General features: G+C 40.9%; 1 protein-coding gene across 2 annotated transcripts in view; it reads left to right on the forward strand.

Moving 5' to 3' along the window:
* The window catches only part of gria4a (glutamate receptor, ionotropic, AMPA 4a), a 101,930-nt gene that overhangs the window by 19,211 nt on the left and 55,152 nt on the right, over nucleotides 1–27,567 (forward strand). For both annotated transcript variants that reach the window (XM_053423512.1, XM_053423513.1), the window contains exon 3: nucleotides 26,503–26,742. In XM_053423512.1, the coding sequence (XP_053279487.1) occupies nucleotides 26,503–26,742 (240 nt within the window). The remainder of the gene's footprint in view (nucleotides 1–26,502; nucleotides 26,743–27,567) is intronic.

A 27,567-nucleotide genomic window follows, 5' to 3' on the forward strand; every position in this document is an offset into this window, starting at 1 on the left:
AGCATTAACCTCTCAGCTCTGAGTTGGTATAGTACACTGTGTTTTATCATGGCAGTGAAAAAGACTGTGAATTACTGGCACTGATGCACATACACTTTAACTCTCACTCATTCATATAAGTATAATCACACACACAGACACACACACATATCTATCTTTGCTCATTCCCCCACAGGCTCTAGTCCTCAAACACATACTCAAACACAGACACACACACACACACACACACACACATACCCCCCCCACACACACACACACAAACAACACACACACACACACACTCACACTCACACACATGGTCATACGCTCAAGGGGATGATAGGGTGATAGTACAGATGGCATACTGGAGTAATATTCTCCATATGGGAAGGTAATTTCGTCAGAGCAGTCGTGTGGGGAGAAGGAGAGAGGCAGATTAGATCTGCAGAGGGAGAGAGAGGCTTCATTGCTGTAGTACATGGCCACAGGATCATTCAGGACTTAATTTTGTAATTTAAGATAACTGCTCTTTATTTTATAGCAAGAAGATGGTAGTAAATTAAGCTATAAAAATAAAGCTAACACAGCTCTAGGTATCCATTTAGCTATTAGTTATGTTTAATCTGTATGATATTCAAATCCTGCTGCATAGTGACATGTAGCAAATATCTTTTAAATAACAGACGCAGAAACATGTTTTGAAGTTGTTCATCAAGGTCAAAGCCTTAAACAAGAAACAAGAAACAAGAAAAGAATATGAACTCTATACATACAGTGGTCTCAAAGTCAAACAATGACTTTCATAGTGATTAGTTGACTGTTGTTAAGAGAGCACAAGAGATGAAATAATGCACATTTAAGCTTTGTCTCCACTGCTGCAGATATTTCTTGGAACAGTTGTTTTCCCCTCTGTTTAAAAAAAATCACTGTCCACACGACCTTCATTTGACAAAATATCACTTTCCAGACGAGAACACAAATACGACTAAAAAGGCTCTAGCAAGAATGCCGGGCCAGTAGGTGGCGTCTACATCATTGATTCTCAAGTACCAGAGAGGTGGTGCAACGATGCTAAATATAGCTGCAAACTTCTAATCAGACCTAGCAGTGCCAGAACATAGAGAAACTGGAATAAAGCTGCCATTGTTTTTGCTGTTTCTGGCACGTGCTTAAGCATTAGTGGGCATGTGTAAAGTTAGGTATGACACCATCGTTTCCCATATGCTCCCTTTTATATAATCTGCACTTTGGATGGCGTTTGTAAAAATCTCTGTTTTAGGGATTTAAATTGCCGATAGCGTATGGTTGAAAGGCCTAAACGCAAAATACCTGCATTAGTATGGACAGGGCATTAAATGCACACATACGAATAATACACAAATACAAGCTAAAAGTACTAGAAGTGCTACAAGTACAACCCTCCCGAAAAAAACAAGCTAAAAGTCTATTCAGAGAGCTACGGTGTGATCATGGCTTGGAGGTAGGAATGCGCTGCTCCTTCCATCAGCCTATAGATCAGCAGCAGAGTCTTGAGCTGGAATGGAGCTGCAGCAGGGAGAACGTTAACAGGCTACAACTGATGACCTCAGACAGGGTGGGGGCTCACGGGTTACGCACAGTCACAAATACCTGCGAGAACACAGGTGCATTCCTGAGCAGGTGCCTCTTTAAGGTTGATTTCAGAGTCAGCACCCTGGAGAGCTCCTCCACTGGACCGTTCTATTCAGTCAGGCTCACAGGAACACTGCTAAACTAACTGAGCCAAAGATAGACTGTGTTGTCCCAGTGGAAAATTTGCTTCAGACATCACAGATACGTTCATCACACGTTCATCTACACAGATAAAATGTACAAATAGTTCAATATAAAGCAGTGATGGATGGAGTTATTCATATATTTCAGCTGAGGTGGTATTTAGGACTTTGATAGACAGCCAGCAACGGAGTGTTTCAACCGGGAGGAGCAGGACACGACAAAGGTCTTCTATTCTATTCTGTTTCTAAGGAGAGGTATTATCAAATTTAACATCTTCCTAAGGTTTTGGTTCACAGGTTTTGTTATAAGGTATTATTATATGGTTCTGTCTCCACATATTTCCGAAGCTAAAATGAATCCAAATCCTGTGTGCGACAAAAACAATTTTATTTTGAGAACCGTCGGGTTATACCTCCTCTTTCGAGCTTACCAGATAAAGATTATTTTGTGATACTTTTTATTATGTGGCTGATGGATATATTGTAATTACTTTGAGGATCTTTTACTGAAAAGCCGAGCCACTCTGCTGCTTCTCCCACTCAATATATCAGGAAATATCTCTCTGTATTTCTGTGTGTCCCTCGATTTTCTCAACAACCGCTATGCTGATTAACTTAGGACTTGGCGTGTGGATCACTAACGACCCATGAAAGTGCAATATCATCTGTGAAGGGTTTTGGACGAGTGCTTCTTCAGACTCCAATCACCATTGTTTTGCCTCTTATTTTCACAACATAAATGCGTGTTTCTGATTGGCTGCACGGTGTTTCAGCGTCGATATGAAAACGCTTATGTTTTTGACTGGTACGTTTCTTTTAAAACCACTAAACTTAGATTTTCACCTCAATATCAGCCCGACCACATTTTGCTGAAAAAAGCAAGGCATTTTGTAAATCATCTTTAATGCATTTGTTGTTTGTTACAAATCTATCTTGCAGTGTGTGTAACCACTCGACACATTTTAAGGTATAAAACATTCGATAAGAAATGTGCAGACCCTCTTCTACATGTCAGATAGTAATAGAGACACTGAGTGTCATTACTCTGCATACTCGTCCAAATCACTTCCACTTTTGTAGAAACAACTCAAAAAGACTGGAGGCTATAGATTGTCGGATCTTTTTATAGAGCAAATCTATTTTTCATGAGGAGACTTCCGCGTTTCGAGCTCCAAAGACCTTTTGAGTGTTTGCCTGCTGTGGATGTTACATACAGAACAATGCTGCCAACTGAGAGGCAATGAGGGGGCGCAGTCACTGAACACACACATGACACTAACTTCACATTAAGCTGGGAAACATGTCCTTCGTTTTTTAGTGTAGCATGATGGGATTTTTTTTTCCTCTCCGGCAGATTATAGGCGCCAGACTCCAGCAATAACCGAACCTCCTTCGTTTTTGCTCATCCGACCGTCCATCTAAACGCGAGTCATGTCCTGCACACGTCTTTGCACATTTGTCTCCATATTTCATGTCGTGTGTTCAATTATGTGCCCTCTTTGTTTGTAGTTATCTGCATACAAACAGCTTAGCCTGAAGAAAGCGAGAGACTCAGTCATTATCGAACACGGCTCCTGCAAGCCTGATGTGCAGATTAGGCTCTGAATTTGTGTCTGCACATGTGTGATGATGTGTGTATATTGTCGAAGCCCAGTGAAGTGTGTAAATAGCATGGTTTCTGCTATAGGCGAATTACTGAGTCTGACCTATCTCAGTGCATGAATGTTTCATGGAAACACTGTATATCTGCTAGAAATGAACAATTAATTATTTGAGCACCGCAATTGAGACGCATAAAGATATGAGCACTTTATTACAAAATGGGGAAAATCATTGTTGATGCTTGTTTGTTTGTTTATCTTTTAATATGTTATGCATAACAGACATGTTACTTGTTGCTGTGTAATTAGGACAAAGCCCTTGTTTCCAGACTAAAACAATCTTTATGTCATACATAAACGCCAGAGTTTCAAAATGCCTTACCTGAAATACCAAGAGGGTTTTTCCTTCAATCCTGCACAAGCTTTAACTGCTCATAATGTATCTATCTTGTTGTGTCATCAAGCCGTTGTTAACTCCTGTAATTACTGTAAAAACTCCTATTGGACGTTATAATATAATATATGTCAACGTTATGTGACTTGATGGACAGAATTCGCCGAAGCCTGTTCGATGTGGTTTTGGTATATAATTTAAAGTTAGGAAGTTTGCACTGTTATGTGGTTTGCACTGTTGTGGGGTTCTGTTGCCAACAAAAGGTCATAGGAATAAATACACACTGGGCGGTGCAGCAAAAGAGAAAGTTACAGACTTGCTCATCCCAACGGCTCCAACACACATTTTTTTGTTCAATTATTGCTTCCTATGAGTGAAGTCTGGTGGATGTCAGAATAATGGTGTCCATGAAAACAAGTCTTTGGTCTTGACTTTAGAAACTGTGAGTATATCTAGTTTTTGGTTTGTGTAGCCCTTATAAAAATGCAGAGCCGCAGCACATAGGGCAAGTGTTTTTATTCTCTCAACTCACTTTAAGTTCATGAACACTGAAGAAGCTGCTCCGACATGTTATCTTCATAACTGTCATTCACAGTGATTTTCATCATTGTCTGTGTCGTTGTTCATATCCATTATGTCAGGAGCTCATAGAATGTATCCTTTTTTGTTATCATGACTAAAGCTAGCTTTTTCAAACATTATATAGCAATGAAATTAGATTTTCAGGACCTATTTTGACAGGACTTTTGACAGTGCTCTCCGTACTCTTTCTACAGCTTTCAGTACTTTTTATGCAGACTTGTAACATTGCTCATCGCTGTGATGCCATTTTCTGTCCATTCTATCCGAAGCAGTGAACTGATGCACACTAATGTAGAGATCTTATATACTGGATATAAAATATACACACATTTTTTTCTCTACAAGAACTAAGCCAGGAATTCCCTTATCTTTAATCATGTAGCTGCACTCCTTCGTCCATTGGAGACCGCTCTGCACAACCTCTTCTACATTTAATCTTCATCCAGTAAACAGCTTCACTGGAGCACTGCAGATCGAGTCAGTGCCTTGTTCAGGGGCACCTCAGCAGTATCGATGTGGAGAGAATTAAAAACACCATCTATTTCTTTTGCCTACAGCCACACTCGCACCAGTCTTCCTCCGTGCTGGGTTTAGTTTGACATTCAAACATGTTTTGCATGGTTAATTCTCTTGAGCTGCTGCAGCCTTTTAAATGACTGTTGCTGTAATAACATCCTCGGGTTTGCAGTGTGTTGTGGTGTGGAGTGTTTGACCGTCGAGCCGAAACTCGGCTTGTTGAATTCTCTGGATGAGAGGCCTCGGTAAAAAATAAGTCTAAAATATGAATTGTGATATTTTGTAAATGAAAAGGGGACTGAAGAGCGTGCAGCAACCTTTAGAGACATTTGGAGCCAATTCATTATTCCTTCACCGAGAAAGGGCAAGATAAAAATTGCACACACAAAACCAGATAACTTACAAAATAGATTAGATTCGCAGTCGTGGTTTAGAGGTCAGTTTAAATACTTATGTGGGATGTGAAAGCTTTGTAAAGATTTCTGCAGATGGCTGAAGATCAAAGTTGGTCCTTTATGTGCAGTCCTGTCCAGTATAAGGCTGAGACGCACCATAGCCCTTAGAACCATGACCACCACGTGTCTCCAGACCCCATAGAGCTTGAGTGTTTCATTATGACTTTTGTTGCTGTGTTTGCAGTGTTTCACTGACGCTGTGAATTATTAGTAGGTGCATCTGAGCTTATGAAGGTCTGTTGCAGTGGAAGAAGGGAAACTAATAGGCACAAATCAATGGTGATTTAGATATTAATGATAATGATAATAGGAGCGTGTGTGGTCCATGTATTAGTCATGTTGGGGGGACCTTATCTCTCTTCATAGTATGGACAAAAACCAAGTCCCTATAACGTCAATCATTACTTTTTAAGGTGAACTTATATTTAAAGGTTAGGTTAAGTTTAGGTGTAGGCAAGTAGTAATTCTGTTTAAGGTTAGAACAAGCCTCCAGGAAATCAATGTAAGTTCATGTTAAGGCCTTTTAAGTCCTGAAGACACGACTGTGTGTGTGTGTGTGTGTGTGTGTGTGTGTGTGTGTGTGTGTGTGTGTGTGTGTTCGTGTGTGTGTGTTTAACTTTCATCTGCAGAGGTTGACTGTGCTTGGGGACACGGACTGCTCACTGTGCTGCTTCCCCACAGTCTCTGTATGTGTGTGTGTGTGTGTGTGTGTGTGTGTGTACCCAGGGGGATGAAGTGTACTTACACTCAGAGGAAAAAGAGGGGGAAAGGTTCTGTTCTCTAACACAGTCCCGTTCTCTAACTGTCTCGTCACTGCTTCCTCTCTCATTTTACTTTTTTTTAATTCAGGTGCTTTAATCCCTGTGAGCCAAAATGGTTTCTAAACATTCCAGGTATATGAATGGAGCAGACGACATATCATGCAGTGTTGTCTCTGTCGATTTGAATTTGGTTTATTGCTGATTACATCATGCTAATCACCCAGTGTGTCTAGTTTATAAAGTGCAAACCAATTAAAAATCAAGGCAATCACAATGTTTGGCAAACAGACAAGTGCCCTGTAAAATACCAATACTAAACAATATTGACACCAATGATCTTTGGTTTTTCCCTCATGCCTTCTCACAGCCCACTGCGGTATGAGCATGTGTTCATTAAAGGTAAAAAGAAAAGCTGTATATTATTATAATATATAAACATGTTCCATTTGAATTAGTTACAAGTGAGCAATAGTAATTAAGGGCCTGTAGAAGAGTATTCCCCATATGTAATGATCATGGCACATTACTAAAAACACCAAATAAATACTTACTACTTTCCAGATAATGACCCCATTATCCCAACCAGGTCTAGGTTGGCTGGTTGACCTGCTGAAACATGAGGCTCTATTTTTACAACGTAAGCTCACGATATAAAGCACAAGTGCATTTAATCACCAAATCCATATTTGCTAGTTTGACAGCAGGAAAATAAGGTCGCTGCAAGCTTGTATTTTGTCTCATGATGATTAATTAAGAAAGTGTGTTCTCTTAATTAATCATTTTGGGAATAACATTCAATAAACCAATTGATTGATATGATGAGGGTTGAGCTGCCTGGTAGTCAGAGGAAAGGTTTTTCTGCAGAGGACACACACCATCTGTGTATACGTTAGGGAGGTCTGTATCACAATCTTCACAGTGATCCATAAAATAACAGGCTTTTTTTTAGCAATGGTTTTACTCAGAATAGCAATGCACTAACATACAACTGAGCACAACTTGTTTTAAGACGCTGAGTTGGGCTGCAAGTGCATTTACTATTTAAATGAAATATCTAATAACGACACTAGCATCGCACGTTGCACCAGGTGTAAGATAGAGCCCAAGCTGTTTCAATAGATCTGACCCAAAAATTATAATGGTGACTTGCACTCCTCCATTTCCTAAAATGTTTTTTGAGATAGAAAGTGTCTGACCGTCGCTCTCCTCTAAATAAGAAAGTATCACTAGTGTGTTCTCTATCATTTCGTGGGAGAAAACTTTGCTGTTCCACTTAACTGCTACATTCATTCATCTCATGTTTACCAGTCGCGTAGACCTGAAATATGATCGAGCAGGCTAATTACCTAACATCAACTCTCCACCCTCTAATTCAGCACATTACACAACATTATTCAGCGATAACTTTTTAATTAGCGTCATCTGTTGTGCTATGCAACATTTTTAAACCACTTTCCCAAATTGTTCTCTGGAGTTCACTTGAGTCCTGCACAACTTCATTAGCATTGTCATAACCAGACGAGTTTTGTTCACTCGTTGTCTTTAATGATTAACGTTGTGTTTGTGGATTCCCAAACCTTCTGTCTAAGACAGGCTGTGTTTACCCAGACTGGGAGCACACACACTAACACTAGCCACAGTCAGATGATGTAATGACTGTGTCAGTGGATACATACAAACCTGTGCACATAATTTTAGCCTATTCCTAATGGTGCTATATATTTGTATGTCTTATTATATCTCATTGTAGCTGTGTATGTACCTGCTATTTAGCTTTAGCTATAGAGCAGAGGTTTCAGACATTTTAGCCTCCGACTCCCATATAACTGTTCCGGGGCCATACGACCCCATTATCCCAAAGGATATTGATTTGAATGATTTGGCAAGCAATCATCTAACTACAGCCTTTACTGTGGAGCTGTAAAAATAAAAGTCTTTAGTTAGTTTTTGAGTTAGTTTGAGTTTTTCAGTCTCGTTGTTCCGTTACCAATATTACCAGAAAGGCTGGGTCTGGCATCAGCATATATTAGCTTCACTCAGATAAAATTGTTTTTTTTGGAAGTCCCCTCTTCTTTGCCGCTCCAGAACAGCAGTTGTACAGTACGGCCACTGGCAAGTGCTGCTTTTAGAATGGCGAAGAAGAAGTGTTTCCCGGTACTGTAGCGTGAGTGAGAGCTGGATAAAATGTCACCGATTTGTCAAAAATCCCTCAGGTAAGATGTGGAGACAAAGGAACCTAGAAGACTGATGATTATTTGCATGATTTTATTTTCAGTCTAACTAGTCTGTTATGTTAAATATGATAATGATTATAGTTTTTGAATATTTGTTATATCTTTTTTATGTCTCCCAACCCCCCTGGGGAACCCAACACCTCGTCTGGAAACCACTACTATAGAGCAGTTGGTGAAAGTGTTAAGATGGTGCCACCTCTGTACAGTATAAACTGCACATGTACATTATTATGTTCATACCCTATCTTCCATTTCGTCTGTTGTGCAATAGTAGGAGTAGAATTGACGTTGGCTAATTATTAATAATCATGAAATATGATTATTAAAATAACAATTATTTCTTAAAAATAATCAAAAATGATAAAGCTATTAATTAAGAAATGTAACACATTTAATTAGAAATGATACGGTTATCCATTAATAATAGTTAAAATAATTAATGAAAACAATAAAATTATCAATTAAGAATAATACAAATCTGTGATCATTGCTTATTGTTGCGGGGCACCACCCTGGTTACAGGGACCAACGATACAATCTATAAATATCAGTCTCATAATGATAAATGTCAAATCAATAATCTCAATATTTAATATTAATAATTATTTAATTAACAGTGAAGGCTACTAAGTTCGAGCACAGGCAATCATAATCCAGCTGCAATCACATACATATGCACAAATAATCACAGACTACAGATACTTTAATTACAAAAGCATTTATTAAAAAGGGGAAATAAAGTTAATGTTATTCAATGATTCATCATTTTAACAAGCTCCGATATTTCAAAGATAACAACAGCAGCAGCACTTATCACAATTCAGAAAATACATGTAAAACCGGCGGTCTACCTATGTATGTCTGTCTATGTGTATGTGTGTGTGTCTGTGTCAAAGTGTCTCTCTGTGTGTGTGTGTATGTCTATGTGTATGCATGTGAAATAAAGTTAGTGTTATTTAATGATTCATCATTTTAACAAACTCCCATATTTCAAAGATAACAACAGCAGCCGCTTATCACAACTTAGAAAAACACATGTATTCATCTATGTGTATCTGTGTGTGTGTATCTGTCTGTGTCTATCAATGTGTCTCTGTGTCTGTGTGGGTGTGTCTGTGTGTGTGTGTGTGTGTGGGTGTGTGAGAGAGCGAGAGAGAGAGAGAAAAAGAAAGGGGGCGTGGCGATGACGCAGTCACTTGGTGACGTCACATCTAAGATGGCGGCCGATCATGATTCGTGGAATCAAGGCCTAAAAACTCTCAAAATGGCGGATTGACTACAAAACAAGATGGCGGAGCCGTTATGAATTTAGAGCCAGAATGGGAGGAGAGGGAGAGAGGAGGCGTGGCAATAATAAACTCAAAATGGTGGGTTTAACTTGCGTTATTCAAAATGGAGTCTATGTTAATGACACCATGTGGCCGGAGCTCACACTGGTGGTCGTCACATGAATTACACCAAGGGATTTTCAGACAAAGAGAATTCTTTGTCTCTGCTTCGGCGTTCGGCCGCATGGCTTCCAGATGTGTCCAGCCTCTCTGAATATAGATTTAACTATGTTACATGAACTGTATTCTAAATACAGATCGGATGTGTGTATAGGTCGGTTTAGAAGGAGAGAGAGAGAGAGAGAGCATACATACAAGGAGAGAGCAAAGCTCTTAAAAGCACCGTCAGAGACAAGTTACATTTACTTTACCACTCAGCACCCAAGTGGCGTTGTGTGCTGAGGTTTGAACGGTAAAGTCTCTTTAAAGTTGTTCAAACGGTCACAATGAGCTGGAGACGCTGCTCACGGCGCTTAAAAACTGTGGCACAAGGCCGTAACCGGAAACCGGAAGTGGCGAATCGCCGCTAACACTAGAGACTCGGCGGTCTCATACAAAACAAATACATTCAAGTATTAAAACAATACGCTACGTATTAGATTAACATCTGCCCAGACAATAAAGCCTCTTACTGTACCACCCTCGCGGTGTGCGTGCGCGTCGGGCCAGTGAATCACGTGGTCTCTCAAGCGGTCTTCGGCCGCTGGACCGGACAAACAGCGGATTTGCTCGTGCTGCTTCGATGGGATGAACGTCGTCCTTCTTCTTCAGGGATGTGGAGCTCGTGCTCCTCAGCGGAATGAATCTCGCGCTTCTGCAGGGGTGAACAGCGGTAACGCCGCTGTGGATTTGGAAAGAAAGTCTGTGATGCTCGACCGGCGAGCGAGTTCCTGTGCGCGGCCTCTTCAAGTTAAAAGGGCAAAAGTCCTTTTGAAAATAAAAACGTCGACTGAATAAAGAAATAAAAGAAATGAAAATAAAATAACTCTGGTTGATAAACTAAAGTTAAGGTTGCCCCCGTTAGCAACTGAATCAGCTGAGAGGCCCCGAAGGGGGCCTGGTGTTGTCTTCAGAGCAGGGTAAAAATGGCAGCGATGTTTGGGGTCTCAGTGGTTTTGTTCTACCTGAGAGGTCCTCCTCCTTGAGGAGTTGGTCATAGGATGATGCTGGCTTTAAGCCAATTGAGTGTCAGAAATGGATCTGAGTGGGCGGGGCTTGGAACTGAGCAGGGGCTTCTGGGAAAACCCCAGGACATTTTTCCACCACCAGGGGGAGATTCTTGAGCCTGCAGGAGGATGTTTTCCCGCCCAAAGTTTAACAACCCTTTGTTCCTCTCGGCTCCAGTGTCTGGCGGCCCCCCGCTGGGCTCTGGCCCAACACGTCATTTCACTTGTACAGTTAAAACATAAATGTGAAACTTGCGTCTATGCAGAGGACTATATTTTTCTCTCATACATTTGAGTAAGAAAAAATGAATGAGAACATGTCGAATTGATCCAGATTCATAGAAAGACAGTGATGTTAAACTGAAGGTTAGAGGAGCAGAGTCAGCTGAGGAGCAACAGTCCAGAGTCAGTGTGTGGGAGCAGGAGGCCCATCATTGAATAAATACAAACAAATGAGATTTGGTTCTTTTAATTAAATAGCTGCCTATGAGACTCTCAGGGCCTGTGTCCACCAAGCACCTTTTTTTTTTTTTAAAGCCAGCAGCAACACTCAAGATGCTCGGGGTAAGTGCGAGTCACGGCTCCTACTGTTGCTACGCGACGATGTGAGACTCCTGGAAGCACAGACCTCTTTGGGTAAAATAGTTTTTTTTTAAACTTTAATCACACTTGCACATTGGGAAAAAAAAATATGCTCAGCTCTTAGCACTCTGAGAAGCATCTTTTTTTTTCCTTTGCAAACAAGGAGGAAATGAGGCCAGTGAGGACGGGTTCAGAAGATTTGAATTGTGCAACAAACCTCACACATCACGAAATTACATTTTCTAAAAATATGGCGTGGATGTTTGGAGAGTGAGCCGTTTATGATGCACCTTTTGCATTTCACAAAGACCAGGTGCAGTGTAGCATTATGCGGTAGTAGAAACATTTATATAACTCGAGCATCAGAGACTATGCAAATCTATGTACCAGTCTGATACCCGGTCTTTCAAATAGATTTGTCTCAAACAGATTATACTGCAATTGTCTTTTCCAGGAAATCCTTTCTGCAGTGTGATGTACAGCCACTACTTAATACTCTTTTTAGATAGGCGAGGAAGAAGTGATCTCCGGTAGTGTAGCATTAGCCAGAGCTAACTAAAATATCAGCAATCTGTCAATATTTCACGCTGGCAGTAAAACTGTGACATGCACCATATGCAAAACTTCTGTTTCAAGCTAATTAAAGGAAGTAATTGTTGTGCATTCATTTATTTATTTGTGTTCTTTTTCAGATATGACTGTCAAACTAGATAATAAAAGTCTTTCATTGTTTTCAAAGGGTTTAACCTGTGCCAGGTCGTACAACAATGATCACAATCATCACTTCTATAAAGGGTTATCAACATACAGCTGTTTAAATAGTATCAAGGGAGAGGACACTGGTATCGGAAGATCTCTTTTTTTGATTTGGGTGGCCTGAAATTGGAAAAGCACTTTTCTACCAGATAAAGTGATATACAGTTTGTCTCTCAGTCCTCTGCAGATTGCAGTAAAGTTGCGGTGTAATACCTGACAATCAGAAACAATCTGGGGTTCAGTGACTTCAGCTAAATGACACTTCAACCCGAGGACACCAGGAGGTCAAATCACCAATCACAGTTTGCTTTATTGTATTGTTTCTGTGGTCTGAGAAATCAGTTGAAATTTAATTGAGCTGGAAAAAACAAACAAGTAGAATTTAAAAAGAGATGCACTAATTAGCAGATTGAGGAAAAAGGAAGGATGGAGAAGACAGAGGAGACAAGCGGGAGAGTGAGATGGATGGATTGAAAGAAGGATGAGGAACAGCGGGGTGAGGAGTGAGACAGCAGGAGAAATGGGTGGTGGGGTGTCATTTCCTCTGTTAAATTACTGCTCTGTTTATCTTGGGAGCACATTCAATCACTGCAGAGCTGCTGAGCTGGAAGGGAACACACACACACACACACACACACACACACACACACACAGCCACACACACACACACACACAAACACACACACACTAGGACAGGGACCATATTTATTACTTTTTAGGACATTCCATCTAGTAATGTTCTTTCCTTCATCGTGGTTGTGAGGATGGAAAGGGATACACGTACACACCCAGTCGCCCAGACTTGCAGGACTAAGTTTTTGCTCCGATGTTTGAATGACGAGGACATATGTCTCTCTCTCTCTCTCTCTCTCTCTCTACCTTTTCTCTCTCTCGCTCTATCTTTCTACCTTTTCTCTGACCATACAATATTTTATAATCAAAGAGACAAGGTCAGAAATAAAAAACAAAAAAGAGAGTGACAGAGCCATTTAGTCCCGAAACAGAAGGCAACAGTGCTTTCACGGTACGAGAAGATTAAACACAATTTTCTCTGACAGATTTGACTTTCAGTTGATCATTATAAATAAGTCAGTAGCCAACTTTGTTCAGAAGAACTGCAAAAAGTACAAAATAAATCAAGGTTGGACAGACAACTGTGCGATCCAACAATTGCTGTGCCAACCATGAAACTCAAACAGAAAACCTTCATTGTTTCTGAGTTACTTCTCTTACTTGCTGCTTCCTGAGCTCTACAACTGAGCTTTTGTTTTCTCCAGGGAAAACACCAGATGCAACAGTACCTCTGACATGGGACACTATTCCAAATCCTCACTGCTGCATTCAATGTTCTAAATTAGTAGGAATTTGGCCCAAATTGCAGCTAATGTTTCCAGACAGCTGCACCAGTTGAATCAGCAAATGCTCATAAATGAACTTTTTTCCGGGTCAGATTCAGACACAAAACAGAATGCCTAACTGGTTCAAGTCAATTTTCTCCTTCTTCTTCAGGTCTTGGTTCATCAAATACGTATTTTCCATTCTAAATTGTCCTCATGTTGTATCAATCATGTTTAAGCACTGACTCTGAATCTTTTGTCCGTCACTAAAGTTTTTGGAACAGGTTGTTTGGAACAGTGTTCCTTGTTGCATATTCAAACTGAACCACTGACATCCTGTTGTAGATCCTACGGACTAAGAAGCAATCGGAATAATTGCAGAACTCCTTGATGAGAAGATTCAATTCTCTTTGCTCCTGACGGCCTCTCGGGATTTGATGGACCCAATGTTTTGTTTTTCTTTGTGAAGGAACCACAAAATCATCCTCCGTGCTTGACTCCACTTTATCTCCCACAACAACTTTCAGAGCGGATTTTTATTTAGATTTTTATTCAATGACAGATTTAAAAAATACATATGGACTTGGTGTGCTTAAGACTGAAGAACTGTGCTTTTTGATATTTATATCATCTGGTGCTGAGTAACATCTTTATGCTCCCAGCCCTCCTGCTACATGCCTGTTTGTGGTCTGATGTTTCTGACATGGCCTACAGTTAGTAATCTGTGGAATCCCAGTACAGAACACTTATCATGTTTAGGCGCAGCAATCACAGAGGCATTCGTTTCAAAAAGGCCTGTGCGCAAACCATGTCGAGCAAAATGGCTCTATGCACCTGGGGCTGTCGGGCCCGGAATTGACAAGTGGAGAATATTTGAAGGGTTATGCACGGCTATAAAAACTGCAAGGAAAATAAAAGGCACATCACAAGAGAGGAATGCATGCCAAGTGTGCCCTACCAGAGGAAAAGTAGGGTTCTCTGTGTGAAGGCAGATGAAAGTACGGTACTTACATACAGTATGAGTCAAGCATAGTGAGCGAGTTTCTCCTCCTCTCCTCGCTTTCTTCTCTTCTCCTCCTTCCCCCCCTGTCTGGTGTGATGAATGGTTTTGATATTGGCCGTGTGTGCCTTTCTTTTCTTGCTCTGTGTGTGTATGTGTGTGTGTGAGGGTGTGAGTGTGGGTGTGTGTGTGATGAATGACTGTGTTCCTACCGGACAGGCCCGCAGGGCTTAGCTACTGTTAGTAGTGCTTAAAGATGACTGGAGTAAAAAGGCTCTCTGTCACATCTTTCTCTTTTTCTCGCTCTCTCCCCCTCTCTCTCTTTCTCCCTCTCTCTCTCTCTCACACACACACACACATGCTCACACACACACACACAGATTAGCCCTGTTTAAAGGGCTGTGTCCTGGGGGTATGCAGCAGAGCACTATGACAGGTGACATGTAGTTTCCCTCTATCGCTCTTATCTTTTCCCTCCCTCTCTTCCTCCATCTATCTTTTATCTCTGTGGATGCAGACCTCATTCGAGAGGCAATGCAGCACATTGTCGATATAATATATGCTGCTTCCAACGTGTGTGTGTGTGTTTGTGTGTGTGCATGTTTGAGTGCATGTTTAACTGGTATATCATGTAGTGAGCAGATATACTGTGAGCCACATATTTGCCGCGAGCCTTTTTGTGCCAGGTTCAGTATTACAAGATTTATAAGACGCCTCAGTGAACTCAGGTCCTCAGGACATTTTTTAATAATGTTGCGATGATAACAAGCCTTGTTTTATTCCTAGAAAGGCCATGAGACTTAGAACGTTGGGATGTTTATAGTAACTGCAGCTTGAGTGTTTTTCTACCATGATGACACAATGATTTACTGGAACAGGCCTAATAGACCTAAATGAATATTTACATAACAATGCAGTTGAAAACCTCTGTCAGCAAACTTATAATTCAAGGATCCAGATCAAGGAGACTCCATCCATTCTGATTTAAGTGAGTTGTAAATACAGCAGAAAAACCTGCTGTTTAATAGTCTGTAGCTTTTTTGGTGCATTGTGTTGAAAATAACAAGGAACAAAAGGGACTTAGTATTTTTATTCCTTCATAATCTGACAGACAGGCAGTCTGTCTATTGTAGGTGCTGTATTAGAGCTGTAGTCCAAGGCTTTTCTGCTTGTGGTTAATCATCTGAATATCTTTTCACAGCTGTTTGTGCTTAGTATGCAATAGATTGATTTAGCCCTTCACTCAGATCAAGGCTTACGGGACCACCACTGGTTATAGTCATTTATATACTGAAAGCAGTGGCATTCATAAGGCCCCTTTCTAAGGGTTTCCGCAGGGTCTTTAAAAGTCTCAAATTTAATAATCTGAATTTTAAGCATTAAAAAGTCTTAATTATGTTAAAAATATCTATATAAAATATCTCATGTATTTACTGTCTCTGACTGTAGAGAGATAACGTTGCATTTGGAGAGTTATTCTCACTTAGGGGAAATGGTGGTTATTCTGGGACTCTTTACAAAGGTCCTCAATTTAACTGGTTAAAACGTGCAAGCACTTTTATACATACGTCTTTCACACATCCCACTCACACTGGGGCAGTGTCTTGCCAAATTGGTGGACAGAAATTAAAACATCGGCAATCAACCTGCCAATAAGTGGATGACCTGCCGGACTTCTTGTGCCGCCCACACAATCACTACAAATCCAGGAAATCCAGAGAAACTCTTGACTTCAGCAGTTTTGTGGGTGGTAACTTTGTTTGCCTCTTTGTAAAAGCAGTGACTGAGCCCAACTCTTGTGACCGTGTGCGATTGTCTGTGGAGGATGAGCCTGATGTTCCAACTAATGTGCTGAGCTAACACATATGAACTACAGACGCTAATGAGACGTCACCGCACTGTGTTCACTTCCCAATGTCTTTACAGAAAGGAGAATTGCTGATTGGACATGTGCATGGCTCATTGGACTGAGATGGTGCTAGCTACAACCAACGTCAATGTTCAATCGCTTTTGCATGTTATTCCCTCTCCCCCCATCTTCTCGTCATACTCCATTTTCACTGTTGACTAATGCAGAGACATGCCACAAACTTAATAATCGGATGTGATATTTGAAGCTTGAGATTTCCCTAATGTGCAGGCCTTCCCACCACATCACAACAGGTTATTCAAATTATACAGAGAAATCCCAAAATGGCTATTTAGGAAATGTCAATTTCATAGTCTTGCCACCAATTTGGTATTTACAAAGCAATGGGCTTTTTTCTTTTTTCCAAAACATGACTTTCACTTAAATGATATTGGGCAGAAGTCATGAATGTTTTTAAATTATCAGTCTCACTGCTCATACAAGCAGAAAGTAAAAGCCAATAGATTCTACATCCATTCCTTTGTGAACATACAAAAAATATAAAAGACATTCGTGCCTAAGCACAAATGGAAGTTGTTATTTCATGTCAGATGCAAGTCTATGGACTGCAAGAAAACAAGTTTCTATTCCACTAATACATTGTCTAAGAAATAAGGAATTGTTGCTCCTGTGGAAATATGTCTTTGACAGGGAGAAGTGCTTCTTTATAGTTGTCAGGGTGAACAGTGGGAGAATTGAACACAACACAGTGACAGCAGAGAATACAGCAAATACAGCCCTTTGTGTAAGGTTATAAAAATATCAGCAAAATAATCATTTGTTTCATGCTTATCTCAATCTTGAACTTCTCCCAGATTCATGTGCAGCATTGCATATAATTGAAAAAGAGATTTGTTTTTGTTGCTTTGTAGTGTATAAACACATCGACAAGACAGATTGGGAAACACATTTTATCAATTTTATATAACTGTAGGAAAATATCAAAATATAAATTTAATCAAATATTGAAGTCATAATGGGTTCATCAATCACTACAGGAGAATCAATCAAAGGAAAGAAGTAGATTAGCTGTCAAAGAATGTTGCAATAAAGAAACCATAGTTATCGTTGATCTTCCTTGTTTATTTTCCATTGTATCTGTTACTAAAGGCCGATTCATGCTTCTAGCCTACGCCTACGCACGGGGCCATGCGGTTGTGAGCATTCATAGTTGTGCGTAGGTGGGTGCGGTGCCGAAATGCTAGGGCTCCTAGAGTTTCTATGCCACTGTGTTGAGTTTCTTAAAGTTTCTGCTCCACTTATTTAGGAGTTCTCTTGCATTTCTGTTTACTCTAGAACAATGGCGAGTGTTATCATGTTGGAGTTGGAGCTGATAGATGTTGAACAGCAATGACTTTTTCTTAAAGAACTGCAAAGAAGAGAAGAGAGACACCGGAAAAGATGGTCTCTACTACCATTAAACCAAGTGTGGAGATTCAAGAAATACTGTCTGCAGGAAATGCAGTGCTACCAAGTGGACCAATCACAGCTTCAATGCGTAGTTAAATTTTTGGGGATGTTCAGGTCAGGGTATGGCCTAGGGTTCTTTGTACGGTTCACATAGATACGCATAGATTAAAACTTTTGGAATTGGTAAAGCAGCTCGCAGTCATGGTTATGATGCAATCACATGGGGCAATTGCGACAGTTCACCAACAAAAGGGATAAATTGTTATTGTGGGTGTTTGCTAAGAGAATACATATCTCGCTCAACAATAACAATTCTCACTCACAAATGTGCTGCAGATCGTTGTTCCTCCTCTGCTTATTACCTCATTCTCTTTCCATTTTCAAGCTTCAATTTGTTGGAGCTCGTTGTCCGTATACTCCTGCTTTAACAGGTAGAGATGGCCATCACAGTGAAATGCTTCATCGTCCACGTCAGAAAAAGATCCGACCATATATAGTTATTTTCAGTCTAAGTCTAACTCTTCTCTTCAACTCTCTCTTTCTCCCTCAAGTTTCCATCCCCTTCTTCCTGCAAAAAATCTCAAGGGACTTGAGAGTGAGACATCTCGTTGAGCGAGACATGTTACGTTTCCAGAATCTTAGTAAAGACCCAGAATAACAGTTTGAGCCTTTTATTGGTGAAAAAATATATATTTTATGGGCATTTAATTGACGCAGTTGCCCTGTAAGGGTTAGACTGTTAAACTGTTGCTCCTGCCTCCATGCATGGCTGCCAGCGGAGGCCATCTACTTAATGGATTCCAAAAGTTATTGTACACTCATATTTATCAAAATAGGACCAAAGTAAAAATTTAAACAAGATTACAATTTTCATTTATATAGTTTTAAACTGTAAAAATAAATTTGTTAAAATCATCCTCAAATGGGAAATACGTTGTAGTCGATTGCCAGTGAGGTTTTTCTTGCTTGACTGGAGTTCAGAAGAGAGGAGGCCATATTAGCATATTCACTTAACTGCAACCCCCACCCAACTCTTGAGCACCTGCCCTCATTTTAACCAATCACTTTTTCTTAGACGCTCTATTCATTCAGCCTGAGGGACAGGGCCTGGAGGAGCAGAGAAGAAGAACAGGTGCAGAGTAGTGGAAAGATGTAATCAAAGAGAATAAACAAGTGACCGTGGAGTGTGGCAGTCTCACCCAGGAGCCTTTCCTCCCGCTGTCCCTCACCTTTGACCTCATATTCAGCCCTATATTCCCCACCAAAAACATATATATATACTGGATGGCCTTTGAGGCAGATCTGTGCAGTTTGATACTAAGGTCTGTATTTGCTGTTTTCATCTCTACACACACATACACACAAACAAACACACATAGAGCTGTTAGTGCACTTGAGGACTAATTTCCAGCCTTTGCTGACTTGCTGGGTGACAATTCCCTACCCTCTCATTCTGCTTCTTTGTGAATATCTACTTCCAGTAACCGATTGCTCCTGCCCGCGGTCTCTGCAGTGTCTGGCTGGCAGAAGAGGCTCTCCCTCTCGTCAATGTCAGAGCCCCCTGGTGGGTTTTGGAACCGTTCTCATCCTTTCTTGCTCTTTCTCTCGCTGTCCTGGTCTTTTTTCCTTCCTTCCCGCAGAACAGCCCAGGCTCCCCGTCTCTCTGCAGGAGGCGGTTTTGTGAAAGAATAGAACACAGCAAAGCGCACAATACCTGACCACTCTCGATAATCGGTGGCCTGTTGATGACGCTATTGCGGCTCAGTTACCTTGTTAACCTCGAGCTAGTGGAGAGGATCAGATATGAAATCCATAAGGTGGCTGATTTCCCTTGCCAGACTATCGATTGTGAAGCTGTATCTTTTATCTTGTCCTCATAATGCTGCTGATGAGCACACTTGAGGGCTGGTGCCAGCAGTAACACCTCACCAATTAAAGACTGCATGCTGGCATTTTAGATATTTTAAATGCATCCCATTAAACCGGACGGAAGCCAATTACAACACCCATTGGTGTAGATATAACAAGCATATTTCTTTTGGAAAGAAACAGGGTAATTCTCTAAATGTAATTTATGGATGTTGTTTTGGCTTCAAACAGCTCAAACAGCTCCAGTGCATTCTTCTTATTCTGGCTCATATTCTTGTGAAACAGCGAGCATGCTCTCTGAATGAATATTGATCTCAAGGCTTATAGCTTGTCACCGTAAAATTGTCTCTGAAGATGGATGACGAGTTATTATCTGGGTTAAGAATAATTGTATTTATTTATCTGGGAATGGCTGTATTGTAAGGGCATGTGTACAAGTGTTTCAGATTGTAGTTGATAACATTTCTTTCCTTCCCTTTGAGTTGCCGGTGTTATTTTCTTGCTTTTGAGTTGCCCCATTGTTCCTTAATCCATGTTATAGCGTAGGGGAACAAATATGAAATCCATACTGTGACTGTTGTCTCTGCCAAATACAATTGATCTCCTGACTTTGTATTGTCCTTATAATGCTCCTGTGTACTTGTGCACAGGTGCTATTGTCAGTGTAAAACTATTGTTTCCCACTTTAACAAGAGGACACTCATATTGATGTGTTTTTTCTGTAGAACACAGTCACAGTTTCAACCAGAAATGTAGCGCCAAGCTCCTCACACGTTGTTATAAATGATTCAAGCAAGAAACGGAAACTGCATTCGCTGTATTTTTGGGGAGCTGCGCATATGTGTCCTTAAATTGCATTTTTTCTAAGATAATCTACAAAACAAAAGACTTTCAATAATTGTCTTTGGCTTGTTGTCAGTCTTTAGCCAGTACTTCACCTTGTATAGGAGTGTTCTCTTTGCTTTTCACAATGAAGTCTAGACATGATCTTTTGTTTCTACTATGCCTCTGGTCTGGAGAGCTGAGAGTGGCTATCACACACTGGAGAAAATAGGTAGTACTCAGCGATCAAGTACCATCCACCTATAGTGAGAGCTATGCCTCTGAAATGACTGCACAAAGAGAGCTCCCCATTCTTCTCCAATGAATGTTCAACTAACTAACGCTGCCCAGAAACCCAGGGGCATTCAGAGACATTTTAAGGGCAGTGGCTCCATTAACCCCCCCCCCACCAAAACTTTAAGGAAAGGTCCTGATCATTGTTTGGTTTGGTTAACTTTCTCACAACTTCTCTCTGCCTTTGTCAACTCCTTGCGGAGGACAGTGTGGGTGTAAACAATTTGCAACACCTCTGTGGCTAAATACTTCCGCTAATCAAAGTCGGCAATTATCTCTCTGTCTAAGTGCATTTTGGCAGCAATTAAACTTGCAAAGAATTATGAGCTGACTCTAGAGCTCTTCAGTGCCTTTTGGAAAAATGTCTATTAGCTTGAATCAATGTAGTGTTTACTGATATATTTTTGTTAAGTAGCCAAAGTAGTATTGCAGTTTTCTTCGAAATTTGTGTATTAAAGTGCCCCCCCTTCTAATCATTCTGTAGCTTTAGTATTTGTGCAGGAGGTTTTAAATATATCCTCTTTTGCCTCCTACGCTATTGCCAGAGACACTGTTGTATTTAGTTTTGTAAAATTTTTGACATATAACAAATAGCTGTTTGTCTGTTTTTTTGCAATCTAAGCCTCATATTTTGCCTATCATTAGCTAGCTTAGCTATGGATGGAGTCGGATTTTTATTGATGTTTCCGAGTTGGGCTTTTACTATTGTTGTCATCATGTCTGAGATAAACCAGAAAAGTTGTGTTGTGTTAAGTTGAGGACTTAACGATGTGTGCTAGCATGCTCCAGTGCCTCCTTCATTCCAGGGAGCCTCGGTGGAATCCAGCTGTTGCTGTTGTTTGGTTGGCTCGCATTTGTTTGCTTTGCACAATAGCAAATGGCTTCTCCTGCTTTCTTGAGATCAGGAAAATCTGTTATTCTATTGACATTGGTCAAACTATAAAGAGAATTGGAGATGACACTCTGGAGTTATGTATGTCACACTCATATGATCAATGGAGAGATGAAGAAAATTCATCCGGCGCTGTCACTTTTGTGTTAATTTGTTTAAGAGTGGATTTGGACTGAATACACTCGCTTCATGTACTTCTGACCATGTGCTTAGGTTTTTAGGATAGAGCACTTATTGAATTGTCTACATTCTATCATGTTAGCACAATGGTTGCCAAAGTCACATTTGTAAGTAAACATTAAATGGCGATGAAGCCATGTTGATTTTTTATTCTTCATAAGAAGATGTCTTGGTTCTAAGAGGTCCTGTAATGTAGGGGCCCATTGGAAAGACATTTTAGGAGGGGTGAGAAAACACTTCTGTAATAACTGAGTTACTCTTGATGAGATCCCAGTTTGAGTTTAGTATCCTTTTCAAAGGATTTTACACAGCTAGAGAGAATATACTTTGCTTTTCTGTAAGCATGCTGGACTGTTTGTGTTTGATTCTGTTCAAATAGCCTGACAATGTTATCGCCTGCTTTTCACACTCTGGATCTGTGTCAAAAATACTTTGAAGTACATTCTGGGAGATTCATATAAATGTAGGAAGATACAGCTTACACTTACTATTTCTGTCGTTGGTTTTCAAGAAGCCATGAAAGAGTCCCTACCCAGAACCATTCCAAATCAATCAAATATAGTCCATATTCCACCCCCACCATTTTATCTGATATTTATCACTACATTTATTTAGACAAATTAAATTATTTTACCCATAAACCCAATAGAAGGTTAGCATATTAAGAAGCAGAACACATCGCCATAACAGTACCCCAAACCTGAATATAGAGATGGTCTTGGAAAAGAAATAGATTTGATTTAAGAGTCCATTCTGCAGTGAGCTGAAGAATAAACTGAAGGGGAGCCAACAAGCCTATATCATTTAATAGATATGGTCCATGTTTACATGAATTTTATTATGAAATAGCCATCTGACTAAAATGACTAATGGCTTTTACCCTCCTTCAATCTTGGCCTGTGCTACACTGTAGGTCACCCTGAGCAATAACAGGACAAATATACAGAAAGTCTGAACATTGGTGTGTGTGTGTGTCTGTAGTTGGTTTATTGTGCTTGTTTTGTGTGTTCAGAATGTGTGACAATATCTGTATCTGTAAATATGCAACCTTTTATGTTGTGCTGCTGTTTGGTACAATGAAATCAGGAGCAAGTTTATCGCTGAGCATCTGTTCTTGCTGTCACATGAAAACAACACCAGAGAAGCAATTATACAACTAAGAAATGAGCCTGTAAAGTATTGTGTAACTTATCAAGACATTTTCTACCCCATTATGCAAGTTTGACATTAATCTCAATTTGAAAATAAAGGGGGGTCGGGGATGTGTGAGGGATTTCCAGAGGAATGTGAAGTGAATCAGCGAGCGGCAGGGGCAGCTGCAGAGGGAGATGCATTAAGGATGCAGGCTGGACATGCTGTGTGGAGTAATGCAGATAAAGACGGGCTGTCTGTGAAAGATTTATGAAGAAGTCTGTGCAAAGACAGAGCAGCTTGACAGACAGGGCGAGCAATTAAGAGCCCGAAAAAAAAGACACAAACCTGTACAAAAAACAATCGAACATATGGAGATGCTGAGAGAACAAGCGAGAGGAGGTCGGTGAAGGGTAGAGGTAGAGGATGTCCCTGGAGATCTATTGTGTCCGATGCTTTTACTGTGGCCATTCTGCACCATGCCGCCGGTCCACTCCTCTCATTAAAGCTTTATGAAGCAAGCTTAGCGCACGTTTATTACAATGACGCCACTGCCTGGCAAATTCAGTGGTGTTCGGCGGTGAAGGCGGCGGAGGGTGTTGCGGAGAAACAAGCCCGTCGGGAGGTGCATCAGACAGAGAAACAAGGGAGATGAACAAGCCAGAGAGGCAAAGGCAGGATCATAAGGCAGAGATAGAAAATAAGGGAATAAGGGAGTGAAGAGGCGTGGGACAGGGGGAGGCAGCGCTGTAAGAACAAGCGGATAAATGAAGAACAAGACGTACGTTGAGATTTTTGTTATGTGCTCTGGGCCCGTGTACTGTTGCAGATGGCTGTTTAAAAATAGAATGGTTGGGGATTAAGGCTGTCAATATTTCCTTTAGTTGTGATGGAGGCCCAGGAGGTGGGTGAGAAATACAATTTGCAGACAGTGATGTCACAAACTGCATCTAGGCCTGAAGTTTTAGTTGAAGAAGTTAAAAGAAAACGTCAAAGTCAAAAGTTGGCATTGGAGCAGCACATTAGACTGTTCCCCGGAATGTCAGTCCACATGTGTAATGCTTTTTGCTTCCTTCTATTTCCGCTCCGTTCCCCAGAACAGCTGATCCCGCAAACACAACTTAATTTAAATCAAGTGAATTGCATTTTCCATGACACTGTTGTCAAAGAAACTCAATTGTATGTTGATTTTCTTTTTGTCCTTAGACAGTTTAATGACATAATTTCTCTCAGCCAAGAGGCGTCTTTTCTTCTGCAGTAAGCTGCCATCGTGAATAAATGCCAAGTATAATTATCCCTGCGTGCTCTCCTGTTTGCTACAAATGTCGTCATTTCCCTGTTATTTTGATTTTAGATAAACATTCGCCTCTCACCTTCTGAGCACTAAATTATAACGTCAGCTCCAATGATGCAGTTTAAACCTCTCTGTGCATGCTGGAGTGTTCTGGTGTCTCAGTTGAATATAGCACCTGTCATTAAGTAGTTCATCACACGCTTCTCATCTCAATAACCATCTCTCCATCTTGTTGTGTTGGTTTATTCTCTGAAGTGTCCAATAAAAGCGGGAAAAGCCATAAAAAAATAGCATCTCTGAGGACACTAAGTACGTTGACTTTGAGGACACCGTGACTCAGCTCCTTCTGAATGACGCATGCTAAGTGCATAGTATGCTAGTACTCTGAATTGAAGACATTTAGCTCCTGTCATAATCAGAGACTAAATCCCTGCCTTATCGCTTCCTGGGTGCAGAGGCCTCGACTTTGTTTAATTGCCACAAGCCGAACCGTCAAAAGCTGCATCTCCCTCAGTGTTTAGCCCCGCGGAGGCTTATAGCTGACAATGGAATTACTCTGAGTCCCAGGAGGACGGAGAGAGGGAGGATGAGGAAAAGGAGGCAGTCGTAGCGGAGGATACGCAGAAATGTTGGGATGCTGGGAGCAGAGAGAGTCGGGATGGATGCAGAGTCTTCCCCTGAAAACGAGAAGCGAAAGAGAGCAAATGGCCTGAAATGACGTGATTCACAAGAGAGAGGGAGAAAGAGAGAAAAGTGTAAGCTGTGATTCCCAGGCTGTTGCCCAAAGCAATGTCGGTCTTGACGGTTACGCCAGTGTGAGATATAACATGTGGGCCGGACGGTGAACTATGACGCAGGAGAGGAATCACGCTCAAAACATGCCTGTCGGAAAGAATCTCGCTGAGAGGATGAATGGAGGGGTGGGAATAAAAGGATGAAAGAGCATGGAGGCTTACAAAGAGATGCTGTGAAATGGAAAATGTAATTTGCTTAATTCTTGGAAAGTTTTGTGCACATTTTCGTTGTTTACCAGTTTGTTTCCCCCTTTTACTTGTGTTCAAATACATTTTGGGTGGACCAGTGCAGATAAATGTCAAACCAGAGCAACCGACAACTTTGTAGACAGAAGATAGTGCAGGACGTCAGTGCCTCTCTGTCATGGATGAAAGCTTCAGGGTGTTTGAAGACTGAGGTGCAATGTTGCTGTGGAAAATGACCGGAGCTCGCAACTCAGTCAAGGTTTTTTTTATCTTTGTGTGTGTGGGTGTGTGCGTGCGTATGTGTGTGTGTCCATGCATAGATGAATCTTAAGGATGTTAAACTTTAAGCAGGTGGGGTTATTTGACTGTAATTTCCTTCACAGCTGTATAAGCAGCCGTGCAAGTTTTGGCCAGTGGGAATGATTTTATGCTACTAAGAAAAATTGAAATTGCTTGCCGTGGGCTTGTAGTATAGTTCTCCCATAGACTGTTTATAAAGATGGACGACACGTCTGCACCTCCTCCCACTATCTGGAAATGAAGCTGAAATGTTGCAGGTCGAAACGCTGCCTTCTTGCAAATTTGCAGCCTGAGTCTCACTGTAGTGATCTGGAATTGGAGCCGCAGTATCCTGATGCAAGCTCTTGACCAATCGCGAGTCAGTCTCAGCTGACAATCTTGGCGTTACACCCTGTTATTGTATCCTCGTATAACTCTTTAAAACCACCTTTACTGAAAATATTTGCATTTGATAAAACATCAGTGTGACTGAAGCTACATAAAATGACAGACGCCATTAAAATTTGTGACAAGTATTTTGGATATATTCTGGTCCATGTCCCTTCCACTAACATGGAGGAGGCAGGCTCCAAGACCTATAATGCAGCCTACCACCAGGTGGCGATTGAGACGCTTTGGCTTCACTTTTGTGGTGCTGTCCTGTCGTCATGTCATGCGTGTAAATGTGTGGGCTCATGCTTCATAGCTACATATGGGATGGTGGCGAAAGTCATTTATCATATTGTTTCGGATAAAATATTAGTTTTTCATTATAAATGATAATGTTAAAGCTGACACATGGTGGAGCTGTCATTCATGTCAAGTGGTTGATATGTTTAACCAGATTCCACAGATAAAAGGAGTCATTTACAAATACAATGCAAAGCTTTGAAAAACTTTAGATGTCTGTTTCTGATTTCCTTCAATTGAATCTTCCTTTTTTCTTCCCTCCTGATCCCTCTATCTCCAACACCATCTCTCCTCTTCCCCACATCAGTCTGCTCCCAGTATTCAAGGGGGGTGTTTGCCATCTTCGGCCTTTACGACAAGCGCTCGGTGAACACGCTGACGTCGTTCTGTGGGGCCCTGCACATCAGCCTGGTGACACCCAGCTTCCCCACCGAAGGAGAGGCCCAGTTCACCCTGCAGCTGCGGCCGTCCATCAGAGGGGCTTTGCTCTCACTGCTGGACCACTACGACTGGAACCGCTTTGTCTTCCTCTACGACACAGACAGAGGTAAATTCATATTTTATCAAAGAGCTGCGGGTACAGAATTAAATGCCGAAGAATTTGACTGCTTTGCACCCAAGGCTAGGCTTATAAAGATCCAGTGAATCCAACTGGGGCTGGTTGGTCCTTATTATGATGTAAAAGTGCAAAATTAAAAAAATATGTTATGCTGCCTGTCAGCATGAGAAGAGATACGTCCATTTAAAACGATGAAGCCGTCACTGCCCATAAACTTTGAAGCATCGTTAATGTTTGCATATATCGAAGCAATACATCAACTAGAGGTCAGCATTGAGTCAAGAGATCAAACAACAACATACATGATAATGGGAAAGGAGGATGCGATAAACTCTAAGCTACAATAGCCCCCCCCCACAATTTACAATGGTACTACTCCGTTTTGCCTGTTCCATCCATATCCATTAGCTTTCGGAAGCCGGAACAAATACAGACAAAATAAACGCGGAACACAAGGCTCTGTTCATTTCCATATAGTTATCTAATGTTGAGCCTAAATGAGTCTTTAATAAGTGAGTTCTGTGACAGAGGGACAGAAATGTATGAGTTGAAAAAGTTTAACTAGTGTTTTTTAACTAAGACCTGACCTTCAATTATCTGTTTCCTACCCCAGTTCTCTTCCTTGTTGGCTGTAATTTAGGGTATTACAGTCGACTGTCATTGTAATCAAACAATCGAGTAAAAGTGCAGCAGCATTGTGTTGTGATGACACTGCCAGAGATTCATGAGCTCTGCTGTGATAACAAGAGCTAACTGGGTATATCTGCTGTCTTCAATCCCTGGGCCTAAATTCAAAACTCTGTTACAGAAGAT

Source organism: Pleuronectes platessa, chromosome 5 (genome assembly GCF_947347685.1).
Source record: "Pleuronectes platessa chromosome 5, fPlePla1.1, whole genome shotgun sequence".
Taxonomy (NCBI): Eukaryota; Metazoa; Chordata; class Actinopteri; order Pleuronectiformes; family Pleuronectidae; genus Pleuronectes; species Pleuronectes platessa.